Source organism: Pteronotus mesoamericanus, unplaced genomic scaffold (genome assembly GCF_021234165.1).
Source record: "Pteronotus mesoamericanus isolate MK-2021 breed Mesoamerican mustached bat unplaced genomic scaffold, CSHL_Meso_final contig_169, whole genome shotgun sequence".
NCBI classification, from domain to species: Eukaryota; Metazoa; Chordata; class Mammalia; order Chiroptera; family Mormoopidae; genus Pteronotus; species Pteronotus mesoamericanus.
Genome location: NW_026555068.1, coordinates 6,849,787 through 6,867,324, shown reverse-complemented (window position 1 = coordinate 6,867,324; position 17,538 = coordinate 6,849,787). Strand labels below are relative to the sequence as shown.

General features: G+C 37.1%; 1 protein-coding gene across 1 annotated transcript in view; it reads left to right on the top strand.

Annotated features, from left to right (window-relative positions):
- Nucleotides 1-17,538, top strand: part of ADAM9 (ADAM metallopeptidase domain 9) — an 88,446-nt gene that overhangs the window by 1,613 nt on the left and 69,295 nt on the right. Inside the window, exons 2-4 of the mRNA XM_054565985.1 lie at nt 7,174-7,271; nt 9,812-9,870; nt 14,615-14,693. Coding sequence (XP_054421960.1) covers nt 7,174-7,271; nt 9,812-9,870; nt 14,615-14,693 — 236 coding nt within the window. The remainder of the gene's footprint in view (nt 1-7,173; nt 7,272-9,811; nt 9,871-14,614; nt 14,694-17,538) is intronic.

Sequence of the window (17,538 nt, the reverse complement as noted above, 5' to 3'; positions counted from 1 at the left end):
ACATAACTAAGACTATTTTTTATTGTTAATGTATGTTGATTATTATATACCTACATATAGATGTATGGATTATCCTTGTGGTTTTTAACTGTGGCTTTTAACAGTTTATGACCAGTCCCATGGCTTAAGCATGTGTATGCTTTCAAAATATAGCCGGTGTTTGTTGGACTCCTATAAACATCATGCTCAATTATTTTGGAGGGGCAAAAGGTGACTAGATTTGCTAAGTCTTTCTGAAGGATGTTGGGGAAGATTCCATAGAGAAAGATATTTGAACTGACCTATGTTGGCGAATGTTCAAGTAAAGGGATAGGAATACATTCTAAGCAGAAGAGTTTTTTCCAGAGTATGGAAGGGTGAAAGAACAGGATCTATTAGGAACGGCGAGAATATCCCCAGGCAGTCTATATGAAAAGGGGGCAAGGAGAAACTAAGGTAGGTTGGTACCAGTTGGGAATGGTCTTCTATGCCTAGTAAGGGGTTTGGACTTTTCCCCACAGGTAAAGTTCTCCAGGTAAGAAGGTTTGTCAGTAGGGTGTATTATTACTTAGCCAGATTCTTATGGTAACTGACATCACAATGGATGACAATGTGGGAGGGACAGGCTGGAAGCTGGGAGAGACCCGTTAAGAGGCTTTTATAACTGTGTAGTGAGTCACCTCATGTTTCCCTACTGGAATGTTCTTCCAAAATCAGATGACTAAATTTTTGCAATACAGGAAGGATGTTTAAAACATGCATGAAATCTCTTTCTGCTAATGGGAGAAAAATCTGAAGACTCAGTAGGCATTGTGTACGTAACAGTTAAATAGGTTTTGCAAGAATTTTTACTGCCAGGGTGTCAATGAGGAAGTGGAGTATAAATTCCAAACAGCTGACACTTACAGTAAAACTTTTTTTTAGAACTGGGATTAACAAAAGTAATTATGTATGGTTGTGAAATATAACAAAGGGAATCAGGCATGAAACCTCTCCTGATTTTCTCTTTTAAGGTAGTAATTATGATGAGTAGATCTAGAATTAAAAAAAAAAAAAGAAAAGTTAAAAAGACTAGCATTCTAAAGAAAATGAGTTTTAAAGTGTGGTTACTCACAGTGAATCACTGTAAAATGAACTCTGTAATAAGAACTAAGGTCCACACTAATTTTATTTTTTGGTGCCAGCAAATTATTTGAATTTGAAGTTTGTGTTTGTACTGTATAGGAGAGTGTAGATTTTTAAATTTAAAGATAGTTGGTTTTCCCTTAAAGCCCTATACATGTTTTTCTGAAGAAAACTGGGCAGGATGGAGGTGTGTTGACTCAAATTTTCTGTGATAGAAATAAATGCTGGTCTCCACTACATAGCGAGAATTGGGGGCAAGCTTCTCACCAAATAGTCCTGTAGGAAATTCTCTATTTTTGGTTATTTATAAGTAAACAGATCTTTATCCCAAAGCTTATACCTAAGTGAAAGTTGTGCAACTAATTCACCTTTTAATAAACTCAGACACTATTGAGTTATAAATATTCCTCCAGTGCATTATATGATTTAAAATTTTAATAAGAAGAGAAGGAGTTTGGAAGGCCTGAAGACTTCTACTTATCATTTTGGATAGCATATGATCAGCTTTCCCCAGAAGTCTTTCATAATCTTTCATTCTAATTGTTCAAGTAGGAGAGATACTGCAAGTGAAATAATTTGCCTTCCTGTCTTCCATTACCCTGGGAAGCCAAAATTACATTGTAACCATCTTTGTATTCCCACTGCATGGAAATGTGCCTCGCGCAGAGAAATTGTTCAAAGTTTGATTAATAAATGAAAATATTCAATAATATTCTGTGAATACTATTTTGGGGTCAGCATGGCTATTGTTATGGTCTTTCTTATCTTTCCTGACCTAATAATCCCTGGACATTTGTTAGCTATGTTGCTGTAAGAAAAGACAATAAGTAGCCAATCATATGCCCAAGACCACTTTTTATAAACTAGCATGCGGGGAAAATGGTGTCCTTGAGCTACAGCCTTCTCTAGAGAATGAGCATAAAACTATCCTTTCTGCAAACCTTAACTTGATTAATTTATTTTTCCTCCTCTAACATTCTCTCATGTTACCAGTTTACATGCAAATAAACTACAGTAGGTAAATATATAATGAAATATTTATACTGGGCAGGATGATGGATTGGATATGACTGTTTCATTGATTTTGACTTAGTGGTCAGATTGGGTATTAGTAGACCAATTTTAAGTATGAATAATAGCTTTTTAAAAAAGAACAATTTAATATGTTCCCATATTTGCCTGCACCTGTGAGATATTTCTTGATTCCTTTAACATCAGGCTGGTCTCAGCAAGATGTACCATCGAAGCAGAATAATGTAGTCTGTGAAATCTAGCCAATTGTCTTAGCTTTCTTTTTCGGTAAATGGCTTTCCGGAGTGGTTGAGAGTGTTATAAGCCATGGTAATGGGGTGTAATTTGTTTTCTGTAGCATTTGTTGTCTTCTGTAGCACCGAAGATACATGCTGCATTTCTAAATACTACTATATATGTTGATAAAAAGAAGCTCTAATTGTGTTATTATTATCTGGTAATTAAAATGTAGTTTTAAATGGGATAAAAAGTCAAGATAGTTTGGTTTTCAACTTTTAGGTAAAAAAGTAACACACTTATAATGAAAATATGTACGGAAGAAGTTGCCAGGCTCCAGCACAGTGTTTAAAAAAACACTTTAAAATTTACCTTACCAAAGTGTAAGTTACCTTTATATTTTTGCATTTTGATAAAAATCTTGGTTTATTATAAATCCTGTTCCCTTTCCCCTGCCAAAAGACGCACACTGTCAGTAACTAGAGGCATTTTCTTGGAATAGCCACAAGCCCAAATATATGACAAACACAGCCTCATTATATGTGTATTTCCCTTGGATACCTGGTCTATAGCAGTCTTGCAGTTATGCCATCCTTTGAGTCAGTGCTATGGAACTGATGGCCTCAAAAGTAAATCTAGTCTCCTTAGTGTCTCGGAAACTAAACCCCCACCACCTTTGAGTGTTGGATTGCACTTTGCATTGCGTACTTTTGTTGTTATATTGAGAAATTATGTTTTATTTTGTGTCAGCGTTATTTTAGTCAAATAATTTTTCCAACATAATCAGATGTAAGATACTTCACTTTTTTTTTTTTTTTTAATATTAGGGAACGTAATATTAAGTACTTCTTAAATCACATCTTTTAAGAGTAAGTTAGGGAACCTAAGAAGTTCACTTAATTTGGTCTGTTTTAAAATATACAGTTGCTTGTGCATTTGTTTACATTTATCTTAAGACACAAATGTTTCAGCTTACAATAAATGAAATGTTGCCACTGCCAAACTTTTGTTAGGCTGTGCAATGAAACCCATTCCCAGAGGTGGGAAATGCTTCTTCCCCCTTGACCCATCTTTCTTTCAGTGAGATGTTTCATGGTTTAACTCGTATTAGGAGGACCCCTGCTTTAGTTGCCCCTTCGAACCCTCCTGCATTAGACCCCTGGAGTTAGCTTTATTGGCACACGAGAATCCTGCTGAGTAGACGCTCTGATCGCAGCTGCTTGAGAGGAGTGGTTAAGCAGTCTATGGCATGGAAGTACAATGGAATATAGCATGTGGTTAAAATGCCAAACGTGTGGGCCCTGTGGAGCTGTGGGAAACTGATATAAAAGATGTCAATATAAAGCTTCCTTTGGGTTGTACATGATCATGACGATTACGAGATGTATGTATGTAGAGCAGTAAGGATAAGAAGAGCTTTACTCAATACACACTTATTAAATACTTTACAGTACAGAAAACACAATGAGTAAGATACTGTGCTTTATCTCAAGAAACTTAAATTCTTTGCTAGAGAAACTTAAATTCTTTAGGGCATTAAATCCTGTAAATGGTTGGCATTTTTCCAAAAGCGACACTTACAAAAAAACAGCAAATGCCCTGTTTCTTTTTAAATGTGGAAACGTAAATGTAAACAAAAAAGATGGTAACACTGAAGAAATGTAAACATATAGGACATAGCCATGACAAGTTATAATTATGTTTGAAGATAGTTATTGATTATATAGGATATATGTTTATTTGGGATTCACCGTGTGAATGGAATGGAAATATGTGGCTCAGAATAACAACCGCTTTATGGATCTCATTACAATAATTTCTTTTCAAGAACTAATTTGGACAACAGAATGATCTCTTCATCCTTTATGGGGAACCCAGGTTTGTCTTCTACAGTCAAAGTACTTCAAGGTGGCTCTTTGTTTACATTAGAGGTGGGAGGAAAGGAGAAAAGCTCATGACTCAGAGTTCACATTTGTTTGCTTTGCAATTAGGTGGAATTCTTTTTACTTGTTTCCTCTATTACGGTTACTATTATGAAACATATGCTTGGACTCCCTCCAAAACAGTGCATAAAAATATCTAAGGAGTTGGATTTTCATCCAGTGTGCCACAAGGATTTTTAAAGCATGCAGTACCTGACTGTTTGGTCAGGGGCACTGACCTCTTTTCCTTTAGATTGTCAAATAAAAAACTGACAACAGCCAACACAACAGTAACCGTCCAGTGTGAATGAATCAAAATTATACCTATTTTTTGTCAGATCAGCAAAAAATATACTTTTTGGTGTGCCATGGAGTTTTAATAATTAGTTTATGTATAGCATGACATGAAAGGGATTGAGAATCACTGAGTTAGAGAAAGAAGTGAAACTAACACCTTTCCCTGGATTTAAGACACTTTAATTTTCATGTTTTAACTCTTATTTTTATCTCCAGTCTGTTTTCTAGTAGCTTGATTTTTGATGCTATGTTTAGTCTGTCAGATTCTAATAGTACAGTGTATCTTCTCTATGCAGTTGATTGGATTAATCGATTTTTATTTCATTGAGAACTATATCCCCGGGAAGGCACCTGGGAGATATATTTAGTTGTCACACTTGTGGTGCTCCTGGCATTTCGTGGGTAGAGGTCACGGGTACTACTTCCTACATTGCTCGGGAACCACTCCCCCCCAAGACTTTTCTGGTCCAAAATGTTAACATCGTTGAGGTTGAACGTTTATATAAAGAATGTTAATGCACTTCCCTTATAGTAATATGTGGAACATGTTATTTTCGTTCCCAGGGGAAAGTGCTACTATTTGGAGTTTTAAAAAAGGAGGGAACTGAAAAATCTGTGCAAGGTATGAAGAGGGGGGGGAAAAAAAGAAACCAGAACTAGAAATAAGAAATTTTGAAAAAATATAGGAAGGAGTATTTGTATACAACTAGGGTATATTATTTTTGAATGACATAACTTAAGTAGGTGCATTTCTTCTGTTTTGGAACTCCTTATGATGCTCAGAAAGTGGATCCTTGGATTTTAAAACCAAGAAGTTGATATCACAATAATAACTATTACATAATAAATGACTTTTGGATGCGATAATTTTGAAAGCCTTTTAAAAGTAAGTGATTAATTGTGTTTTTTTTTTCCCCAAAACAAGAATTGTGCTTTTATTTTTATATTGGACTATTTTCTTTGCTACCTGAAACTAGTTGTGTGACTTTTAAGGTCACCCTGTTTCAAAGTGAACAGAGGGGCCATGTGAATGGGTGATTCAGGTCAGGGTACATTCCCAGCGCTGGAATTGCTGGGTCAAAAGGCAATTTCATTTTTAGTTTTTTGAGAAAATTGCGTACTGTTTTCCACAGTGGCTGCGCCAGTCTGTGTTCCCACCAACAGTACACTAGGTTTCCCTTTCCTCTACATCCTCTCCAGCAATTGTTGTTTGTTGATTTATTAATGATAGCCATTCTGCCAGGTGCGAGGCTTCCTTAGAGAAGTGTCGATTCAGGTCCTTTCTCCATTTTTTAATTGGATTGTTATATTCCTGGTGTTGAGTTGTATGAGCTCTTCATATATTTTGGAGACCAAACCTTTGTCTGATGTACCATTGGCAAATATGTTTTCCCATACAGTTGGTTCTCTTTTCATTTTGTCGATGTTTTCTTTAGCCTTGCAGAACCGTTTTAATTTGATGTAGTCCCATTTGTTTATTTTTTTCCTTTATTTCCCTTGCCATAGGAGATGTATCAGCACAAATATTGCTTTGCGGGATATCTGAAATTTTACTGCCTGTGTTTTTCTCTCAGACTTTTATGGTGTCATTACTTATGTTTAAGTCTTTTATCCATTTTGAGTTTATTCTGGTGTGTGGTATAAGCTGGTGGTCTAGTTTCATTTTTTTGCATGTACCAGTCCAATTCTGCCAACACCATTTATTGAAGAGGCTATTTTTACTCCATTGTATGCTTCTGCCCTTTTTGTTAAATATTAATTGACCATAGAGACATGGGTTTATTATTGGGCTATTTTGTTCCATTGATCTTTGTGTCTGTTCTTATGCCAGTACCAGACTGTTTTGATTACTGCGGCCTTGTAGTATAGTTTGATATCCAGTATTGTGATACATTCTACTTTGTTCTTCTTTCTCAAGATTGCTGAGGCTATGTGGTGTCCTTTTAGGTTCCATGTAAATTTTTGAAATACTTGTTTTAGATCTGTGAAATATGCCATTGGTATTTTAATAGGAATTGTGTTGGTCTATAGATTGCTTTGGATAGTATGGACATTTTAATGATGCTAATTCCTCCAATCCATGAACCTGGTATATGCTTCCATTTATTTATATTTTCCTTAATATCTTTCTTAAATGTTCTATAGTTTTCTGAGTACAGGTCTTTTATTTCCTTGGTTAAGTTTTTTCCTAGTACTTTATTTTTCTTGTTGCTATAGTATATGGGATTTTATTCCTAGTTTCTCTTTCTTATATTTCATTGTTAGTGTACAAAAATGCCCTCAATATCTGAATATTGACTTTGTATCCTGCAATTATGCCAAATTCACTTATTAGGTTGAGTAGCTTTTTGGTGGAGACTAGAGTTTTCTATGTACACTATCATGTCATCTGCAAACAATGACAGTTTTACTTCCTCCTTTCCAATTTGATGCCTTTCATTTCTTTTTCTTGTCTGATTGCTGTGGCTAGGACTTCCAGTACTATGTTGGATTAAATGAGTTTTCTGATTTGAGCATTCAGCTTTTGAATTCTATTATATTTTGGTACCGTGTACCTTTTTTTCATGTTCACTTGTTATATTTGTGATTCCCTTTTCTGTAGGCTTTCAACAGACATCACACCTCTCTTCTTATGAAATTATAACTCCTTGGAGATTAACTAGAGAACGAAGAGAAGCCCGTAGGCCCTATTCAAAACAAGTAAGTTATCTCTTGAGAAATATGTATGTATTTAAGTTTTTTTTGAGGACAAAGGTGTTGTTTTTCAGTAATGATTGGCTTAGTGAGTAAGTATAGGCCGAAGGCTAGTACAGAACCATACGTATGGCACTGACATTGATGGGATATTATTCTAGTAAAAGTGGCATATTGATCCTTGGTATCTTTTTTTAAAGACAAAGTGGCCAACTTGAAACATAACAAAATGAAATAATTAAATAAAATTCTAGGACCAGGGCAGGAAGCTTATCACATAGATTCCTAACCCTTAATGGATGGTTGATGGTTGCAGTGGTCTTGTTATAATAATAAGTAACCTCTCTCTTAGTTTGTGGTTGGTAGAATACTTCATACTGTATTTTCACAGACACTGGAGAATAATAGTGTATTACATGCATATATTTAATATTGGGAATGTTTACTCAAAAGTAAGTTTTATCTCCATATCGGAAGAAACATACTGTGAGGTTAATGGGGTAACCAGTGCACAGAAATTGTTTTTTTATACTATTTTGTTTTACTATAAAGTTCAGAAACAATATATTTGGACCAAAACGGATTTTGCAAACTCTTTAATTTTGTAGAATTATAATTTAACTTTATTATAATTTAACAGTAACAGATAATGAAGGATAGAGTACTACTTACTGAATTGCTGATGCATTTATAAACATAAGACAGCTTTCACTTGTTTGGGAGCTGGGCATAACAAAAAGAACACTGGAGTTGAGATTCAGGAGCTTTTAGTTTCAGCCCTTCATCTTCTCCTCTATAAGTAAGAAATAAATTAATCTAAGATTTCCTTTCAGTGGAACAATTTATAATTTTTTCTTTTTCTTTTTTAATTGGACTGGGCATTCAACCATTTTTTCTTGCCTTTGAATAGAATTAATTTGTGCTTGCTTCATTATTTTTCTCTTTTTCTTCATTAGCATAGGGTCTATGTTTTCTTCTTTACTGTGTCCCTGATCATATTTCATCAGTACTGCACACATAGATACTTATGAACATAATGAATGTCATTCATGCACCTCCATAAATATTTGGAGAAGTGGAAGCACTGTTTTGTCATATAGCAGGGAACAAAGCAGACAAAAATCCATACCCTTATGGAGCATCTGTTTTAGAGGGGAAGACAAACAACAAATAATATAGATTAATAATACAGATTACTTGTTAAGATGCTAATAAGTACTGTGGAGAAAATTAAAAGCAGGAAGGGGAATAAGGAGTGTAGAAATAGGGGTGGGGTGGGGAAGGATGGTTGTGTTTTTTCAGTAGTACAGCTTGGGGAGGACTTCCTGAGAAGGAAGACCAGAAGGAGGGGAGAACAACCCAGGCAGATATCTGGGGAAAGAACACAGTATCACGAAAGAGTTCTGACTGTCAGAATTCTTCTCAGAAGAGATGACAGTGACGTTTTTCTACCAGATGATAGACGAGCAGAAAGGATAGAAAGGCATATGCCAAAACTGGGGTGATGGGCAGAGCTTGGTATTTTTGATGCTGCAGTGTAAATCTGGGAGATCACAAAGATTCTTAGGCTCCCACTCAGGTTGTGGAAGTACAATGCCAGGATCTGGGATCCAGGCCTGGAAGTCAGACGTTGATGTACCCTCGGAGAGGAAATCATGCTATTTCTTGGCGAAGTATTAACTTAAGAGTCCAGACGCAGTAGGGAAAATAATAGGACACTTCTGATAATATAATTTGTTGAGTCTTTGCATGATGTCCTCTTTTGTTAAAGAGTTAAGGCAAAATTGAATCTCCTGGTTCTAGTGATCACATTAAACATTGTTGGCTAATGAGCTGGTAAGTTGCTGGGGAACCTCAGAGTTGTGTGACGTAGAGAAGAGGATCCCGTGAGCTTGAGGATGTGTAAGTGCAAGTTACCTGTTTGAATTCATTGACTCTGAGGAGCCATTTATGGTAGAACCTGCTATCATTTAATGTACCACTAATTAGGAAAGATGCAGAGTGCTTACCAGTCAGACCCCTGTGCCTTTGTATCTTGCATCCTGAATTCAGAGGTGTTCGTGTGCAGGGAAAAAAGTGTGTTTTAGAAGTGATGAAATGTGGTAAGTCCTGTGAAGATACAGAATTGTAAGAGTGTATGTATTTCTTTTCAACTTTCAGATAACTAGAACTAGGGATGATTTAATGAAACTAAGAAGTTTATTTCATTTAAACAAAAGGAAGAACTACTTTATAGCATAGGTAATACGTGGATGGACTTTACAGAAATAATTCCTGAAGTTATAGCTCAATTCTATAATGCATTTAAGACGAGTTTAGATAAACTTTCAGGCAATGTTCCACAGTAGGTTATTAAACGAAAGCAGGGATGCTCAGAGTATTTTCTATTATTTAGGAGCAGATAGAAGTTTCTCTTGTAAAACAGTTTCAGTCAATATCAAATCATTTTGAGGATGGAGTTTCCAATGTCTTATAAATACTTGTTTTGTTGAAAAGTACTTACTAATATGGTGTTTTATTGTTTTTTTTCTCCTTTGTGCATTTAGGTATCTTATGTCATTCAAGCTGAAGGAAAAGAGCATATTATTCACCTGGAGAGGAATAAGTAAGAAATTTAATTTGCTCTGGCTTGTCAGTAATTTTTTTTTTCTATGATGTGTAGCTTCGTTTTCTAGTTAGATGTTGTTTAGTGGATTGATAAAAACTGAGAATAATAGTACAAGCTTGGAAAAAGACATATTATTTCATATTCCCATTGGCAAGAGAGTAAGGGAAAATAAATTTAAAGTAAGGGAAAGTTGCATTTAAGAAGGAAACTTTTTATTGTTATCAATCCAAGGAATAGCTGAGTAGAGGTAAAGAAGCCTTTATCAATCTGCTAGAGTTCCCATAACAAAGTACCACAGACTTAACAACAGAAATTTATTTATTCATCACAGTTCTGGAGATTGGAAGTCTGGATCAAGGTGCCAGCAGGGTTGGTGTCTAGTGAGGGCTCTCCATGTGGCCTGCCTGTGCTCCCATGACCTCTCCCTGTGTGTGTGCCTGGGGTTGGGGTCGGGGAGCAGCAAGCTCTCTGGTGTCTCTTCTGATAAGGGCATTAATTCTGTTGGCTTAGGGCTTCGCAATTACGACCTCATTCAATTATAATTACCTCGTTAGTGGCTTCATCTCCTCACCGAGAGGGCGTCAACTTACGAATTTCGGGGAGTACAGGCACAAACATTCAGTCCTTACCAGTAGTCTCTCACCTCGCCATTTGAATGTTTTCTCCTTCTTTTAGCATACTTTCGCCTGTTCCCCTTTGCGAATCTGTCTTCTTCAGGTGCCTTTTTGAAATGCCAGGTTTCTCACTATGCTGAGCCCTCCACCTTCCTGTAGCCTGCCTTGTCCCCTCTCTCCCTTTTTTCATGTAGCACAATTTCCAGTATCTTTAGTGAGAGATCCCAGAAAAAAAGCTACCTAATAAACCCACTTATACTAAAGTGTGAATGATGGGATGTAAAGCGTTCCTGTCTAAGGAAGTGCTTCTCACAGTGTTGCCTTGGAACCAGCAGCAGCAGCTGGGAGTTTGTTAGAACTGCAAATCCTCAGGCCCAAGACTTGAATGAATCAGTTTCAGGAGGTGCCACAGCAGACCGTGTTTTAACAGGTTTTCCAGATGATTTCTGTGCATCCTCAAGTTTGAGTATCACTTTTCATCTTAGAAGAACAGGCTGAGTCACAGGGTCTGAGTCTCCCCAATGGAATTTTAGGCAGTGTGACAAATATTTCCAGACAAAGAGGCTTTCTGAAGCTATCTACTGTATTTGATAGATGTTGACATTTATTAAACATTTTCTGTGTCCTAGGCACTGTACCAAGTACTTTGAAGTGTATTATATACTTAATTCTCATGAAACTCCTGAGAGATCCTACTTGACCCCTATATAACGATGTCAATATGTACATAAATTTTTTAGTTCTACATATTCTCTCCACTCTTCCTTTCTACAAGGAGATGTAAATTAAATTTTTTTTCAATAAAATTATAGTTCTTTGTGTTTGCAAGGTTTTCAGCTTATGAAGTATTTTCATAATTTATTTCATTTATTTTATTGTCATAACAATTTCATTGTAGAGCGGTGTCTGTTGTCCTCATTTTATGCATAAGAATACTAAGGTTCAGGAAGGTTAGTTGACTTGCTCAGTATCACTTATCATAAGTGTTCAAGCTGGGGTGCAAATCCAAGTCATTTGACCTGAAGTCTAACGATTTTATTTTTATCTATCTATCCATCTACATGCTATGTATAGTCTACATTGCTATGCTTCTTGAATTGGTGGGAAAATGGGCGGTCATCGAAACTAATGATCACTAATGAAAAGAAGTTAGGATAGATAGTCTACAAGCAAATGACTCAGATACACCCTCTCTAGTAATGGGGAAATTAGGAAGTTCAGTAAAAGAGTGACTATATTCGAGCAAATGCTTATTTTTCTTCCCATTGCCTCTAGAATGGTGATCTTAACTTTTCTGAGGTCACGAATCCCTTGAGAATTTGGTTAAAGCCGTGAACCCTCCTTGCAGAGGAGTGTGCATAATCACAGGGGGCTGGGGTTGTGGAAAAGAAGACAGCACACCTTTTCTCTGCCTCTGCTGAGCAAACTTAAAAATAAAATAGAAGGGTAAGTTAAATAAGAGCTTAGAACATCCATTTTACTATTGATACGGGCTGGTTTGGAGGATTTAGCTTAAACTGAGAACCTGACGGACCTAGTAGTCCTGAATCCAGTGTTAGGCAGATTTAGCCGTTCCTGGTCATGCCGCATGCCCGGGGGCCTGCTTCTGGAGAAGTGGTCGCCGGGCAGGCAGTGACTTCAAAGAGGAAGAAGGGCAGAACAAAGCCAGGTAGCTCCAGTGTATTCTTTTCAAATTCACAAGAGGCAACAAAGGGCGTGTATGTGTGCGGGAAGGTGTATTGTGACCGTTCAGGGCTGGACAGGGTCATGAGATTGGTAAGCATGGAAGAATATTCACGGAGCTGTTGGGATGTCTGGCACACCTTTATTCAAGGGTGGACGATCCATGCACACTGCATGCTGCGTATCACACCGCATGTCACCTGTCCCCTCTGCGTGGCGCCCCGTGTGGGCCCTTGCATTCCCCCTCCGTGTCTCTGTCTGCACCCCCAGTGAGAAGCCCTTACCTTCTTAAATACTAGAAGGAACAAAGCTGGCTGCAGGCCAAATTGGTAGGTAACATAGCACGACTCTGCGCATGCGATCCCACTGCATGTTATGGGAACCGTTTATCGGACCTAGTCTCAAGGCTTTGAGAACACTACTTTATCAGACCCCTTCAAGGTTGTAGGAAACTGCTTCCCTTAGTTACCGAGACACCTGGGCGAGGAAGACAGACTGCCTCCCTTTACCATACAGAGGGTGAGAGAAGGGGAGATGGTGCAATGACTGAACAGAGTTGGATAATTGAAAGGACTCAAGACTCCACAGGCTACTCCCAAGCTCACCCCGGTAGACTTTAATAAACGTGAAGGAGAAGTGCATCAGGAAAAAGAAAGGGCAACTAGTCATCAGTAGGTTCAAAAACTTGCAGGCAGAGTTCCCCCCACCCCTGCACCTCCCCTGCCTCTTTCTCATTTGCACAGTGTAGCACAGGAGCCCCAAACTGGGGAGCTGCTTAAGTGTTCATAGTATTCCAAAAGAACACCCAGAGGACTATGCCGTTTATTACTCACATTACAGGGGTGTGCACAGGCCCTCCTCCCACAGGAGGCTCTTAATAAGGGGTTCCAGACAAAGGCAGCACAGGTCCTGTTTGCACAAACCTACATGTGGCCTGGAGCTACATTACATCAGTGTGTACGTGCAGAAGGAGACAGTCAAGAAGGAGTCACAGGACAAGAAGCCAAAAAGAGATAAGGAGGGAGTTACAATCCATTCCCAAAACAGTACACATTCCTTCTGGCCAGGGGCCCCCTGGCCAGCGCTTGTCACAGGTGGTGGGAGAGCCCTGTATTGACCCCACACCAATGTGTCTTGTCTTCAGGTTACAAAACACTGAGATATGTGTGAGGCATCATATTTTCAGCAGAGCCCAGGCACAAGTGTCAAGAGGGGATCTTTTATGTTCCATTGGTCACAAAGCTAAAGTCAGGCTGTGTGGCTGGTTATGCTGTCTGCAAACCATCAATCTATCCAGCTCCAAACAACATAGATAAGCTGGTCCTGGGTGCCTTCTGGGGAGTTTAGAAAGTTTGGAACAATAAATGGTGCGTTATGAATCACTAGCTAACACGTAGCATCCCTGGCTTGTTCTTAAGCCCTGGAGATAAGGAGGGGCTGATAATGGAGCTCCTCCAGTTTTGCTGCAAAGGACAGAGTCTGCCGGACCAAACTTCAGTTAGGCTCCTGAACCTTCCCCTAGTCGCATTGATGCACTCCCTTGTGGAATCCAGTTTTAGCAAGAACCTCCCTCCCCGCTCCCCTGATATCTGATCACTCTGGATGTCTGAAGAGGTTCGTCCTCCTCCACCACCTCAGGTCTGTTAGGCCAGTTTAGCCAGAGCTTTTCTCACCCCTTGATGTTTCCTCTTAGTAATTTTCTTTCTACTGCCCCCCGCCCAGCTCCTTATCCATAAATTCCCACTTACCCATGCTGCATTTGGAGTTGACTGGGCCTGATCTCTCTCCCCGCACTGTGATGTCCTACTGCAGTGGTCCCTGTACCTGTCATGGTGATGCTGAATACAAGTCTGCCTTATCATCGGTAACAAGTGTCTCTGGATATTTTTCCTTTAACAAAGAGAGCCCTACCTTTATGCACGTGGGTTGGACTACTGAGCTCTCATAACATGCAGGGAAGCTTCAGGCATCAGCAGTGCTTCTTTCCTTCAACGACAGACACATTTTGATTCCCTATTTAGGAGATGAAGGCAATGAGTGTTTCTTGTTTTTATAAGACTTTTAGAAAAGAGTAAAAGCACTATTCTCCTTCCAAAAATAGGATGTACTATATAACCCAATCTATGCTTTTCCTGTGAGATGTATCAGAAAGATTTAAGGGCATTGTTTGTGTTGATATCATCATATTTTGGTCACCAGCATTTTATGACCATTAGCACAAATATGTAGCTTAACATTTTTCATGAGAAAGAATGCACATGGTTTCAGATGCATGTCCATTTGTGAGTGTTAAGTGTTATGGTAGCTCCATCTTTAAATCATAATATATCAGGTGAAAGTTTTTTATCCTGCTAATTTCTTCTAGGAATAATGGCTTGTGAGTTGTGTCCTTAGTTGTATATAAATAAAATAATTTTAAATGGTGTGTTTTATTCCTCTTCCAGAGACCTTTTGCCCAAAGATTTTGTGGTTTATACTTACAACAAGGACGGGGCTCTGATCTTTGACTATCCTGATATGCAGGTAATATATTTTATTCTCGACCCTACAGCAGAATTTAAAATAATTGTAATTTTAAAATGTCTTCTATTTAGGAACTCAGCATTGTTATTTCTCACAACCTCAGGTGTCATCTTTGATGTTGTAATGTATGGAGTTGTCCTGGTGTGGTGAGGTGGTAGGTGCATTTATGTAAACTGAATTGTACCTTCCAGCTCTCCAGGTACTCAGTAGAGTCAAGTGTTTGTTTTTTTTTCCCCCCAAGAGCAGGAGAATAATCCTCTTTTTAATGATAATCCTTACTGATTATGAAAGGGGAAAGTTTGATATATTTTGAAAGTAGATTTTTTTGCTGAAATTTACTATCTCCAAAATCTTACTTCCTTATTAAACCATTTTATTTGCCATTAGTTCCTAGTAAAGAACAAACATTGGTTTGCTGTTATATGTTCCAATTTTTTCCTGAAAACCATTCTTTCCTAAAGAGGTGTGGTATACTCTTTGCATCGGAAAGCAGAGTGTGCTTAAGGACAGAATTGGCCAAGGATACCTGAAAGAAATTGGCAGGTGTCGATTTGTCTTTATGTGTTACTTAATCAGAATGTCAACATTTCTAGTTTTATTCAAGGGGAGTGTTTTACAGTGTTTTGGGCAATTAGACATTGTGTGTTTCTTTCTTTTGCAATAGTTTTCACAAGAAGTCTTTGTTCCCATTAAACATGTAATTTTCCCCCTGAGCTTTGTAATGTTTTGCTAGCTTGAATTGTTCGTTAGTTCTTCACTTTTGCAGCACTTCAAGTCAATAGGTGGCAAAGCCTTTATTTTATTTAGTCTTTAATTAACTTGATTAATTAAATTTTAAAAAATTAGTACTTTAAAAAATAAGGAAATGCTGATTTAACCCTTTCATTTTCTGATTCTTTTATCTTAGCATTCTGTTTGTTCATTGTTTAATAGCAAAATAGTAGAGGAACTTAAATTTACATGATAGCATAAACCAAATTACAAATCATTCACCCATCCATTCATGCATACGATAATGCATCCTAAGATTACTATGGCATGAGGCCAAAGACTACATAATTAATGCCACTTGACAAAAGCAGTGATCTCAGAAAGGCTTTTGTTGTTGTTCTGGAGATACACACTGTCTGGACTGGAGTCTTGGCTTCATCATTTATTTGCCGATCAAGTTACTTTAACCTGTTTGTGCCTTATCTTCACCTTAAAGTGGGACTAATTATTTGCAACTTCATGGAGTTATTAGGAGGCTTAACTGGATTAATATTTGTGAAATTCTTAGAACAGTCATTTTAACAACTTTTAATTCAATAAGTATCATTATTATTTGTTATTATTAAAAGTATATATGCTTAAAACTGCTACAAATAAATTTCAGTTAGGAATTTATGGAACGGTTATCTTAAAGTATTATGGAATTGGAATTGTGCTTTCCCGGGTGTTTGAAAAATCCAAAATAAGATAGAGTCTTTCACTTATTTCTTGTTTATTGAATATTATTCAGCTAGATGAAAGTGTGACTGCAGATTTCAGGTATCAATTAAAACTTTGGTACTGAGTTTATTTTTGCATGTCAGATATCATAATGACATATATTTTTGTCTATAAAATGCAATTAATTTACACTGAGAAAATTTGAATGCTTTCCCTTATGATTCTGTTATTTAAAGTAATTTGTAAAGCTATTATGTGGCTTTCATGATCAGTGGCTTTCACAAGGCCATTTTTCACAAAGAAAGAAAGTTTTAATAACCACTTTATGTAAATTGCTGTGTGAAATAAAACTCCAAATTACTATATCTTAGAGCTTTGGAGTACATTGCAAATACGTGAGGAAAGTCTTGTAATTAACTCCCCCAACTAATTGATGCTCTTTTTTTCCTCCAAAAATATATCGACCACCCCAGGCTCACTGGATTCTTGTGGCTCATAGGCTGTTTTCTAATAGTTCAATGTACTTCTGCTCCCACTGGTTGAGTTTTTTACTTAGAGTTCGTGTGTTTCCAAAATTGTTTGTGCTATTTAAATATTCTTTACTGTCATCATGCAATTTAATTAGATGTTTTTATAAACTTACAAAATATTATTTGTTGTTTTTTTAAAAAGTAACTTGGGTGCTTTCGAAAGATTTAATAAAAAGTAATTAAAAAAATATATCATCAGGATGGTAGATTTAATGACGAAGTGCTGGATTTCAGTCATGTCAAATGAGAGCTTTTATTATTATAGTTGAAACTGGAAACATTTAATTTTTGAGTGCTTTGAATTACTGTGTTACTTTCTCATAAGTGTTACTTCAGAAGGTATTCTTTTCCTCTAGGGAGAAGAAGGTAATGTCAAAGCTCTAAGTACAGAACATATAGTGGAAGAAAAACATCAGTAGTTGTAATTTGCCTCACCCAAGAACAAGCTGTACAATGTTGAAATTCAGCTTGTGTTATTAGTGTATAACTGTTTAGGTACACGCTTATAGGAAAATTCCCATGAGTGATATGAAACATCTATGTGTACCTTCACCTAGATTCTGGAAATGTTAACATTTTACACCTTTGTCTTATCATTTCTTTCCTTTTTTTTCCCTGAACCTTTTAAGATATGTTGCAGACATGGTGATTCTTTACCCTTAAATACTTCAATGTAACTTTCCTAAAAACAAGGAATTTTTTATAACTGTAATACAGTTCTCAAAATTAGGAAGTTAACATTGAAGCAATGCTATTCTCTGATTGACAAACGTATTGATTTTTTTTGTTCTATCATCCCAATAATATCCTTTATAGCTGTCTGATGGTAGAGTGAAGGTATAGCGGCCAGCAACACAGGAAGGTATCTTGAGATTGAAAAATGA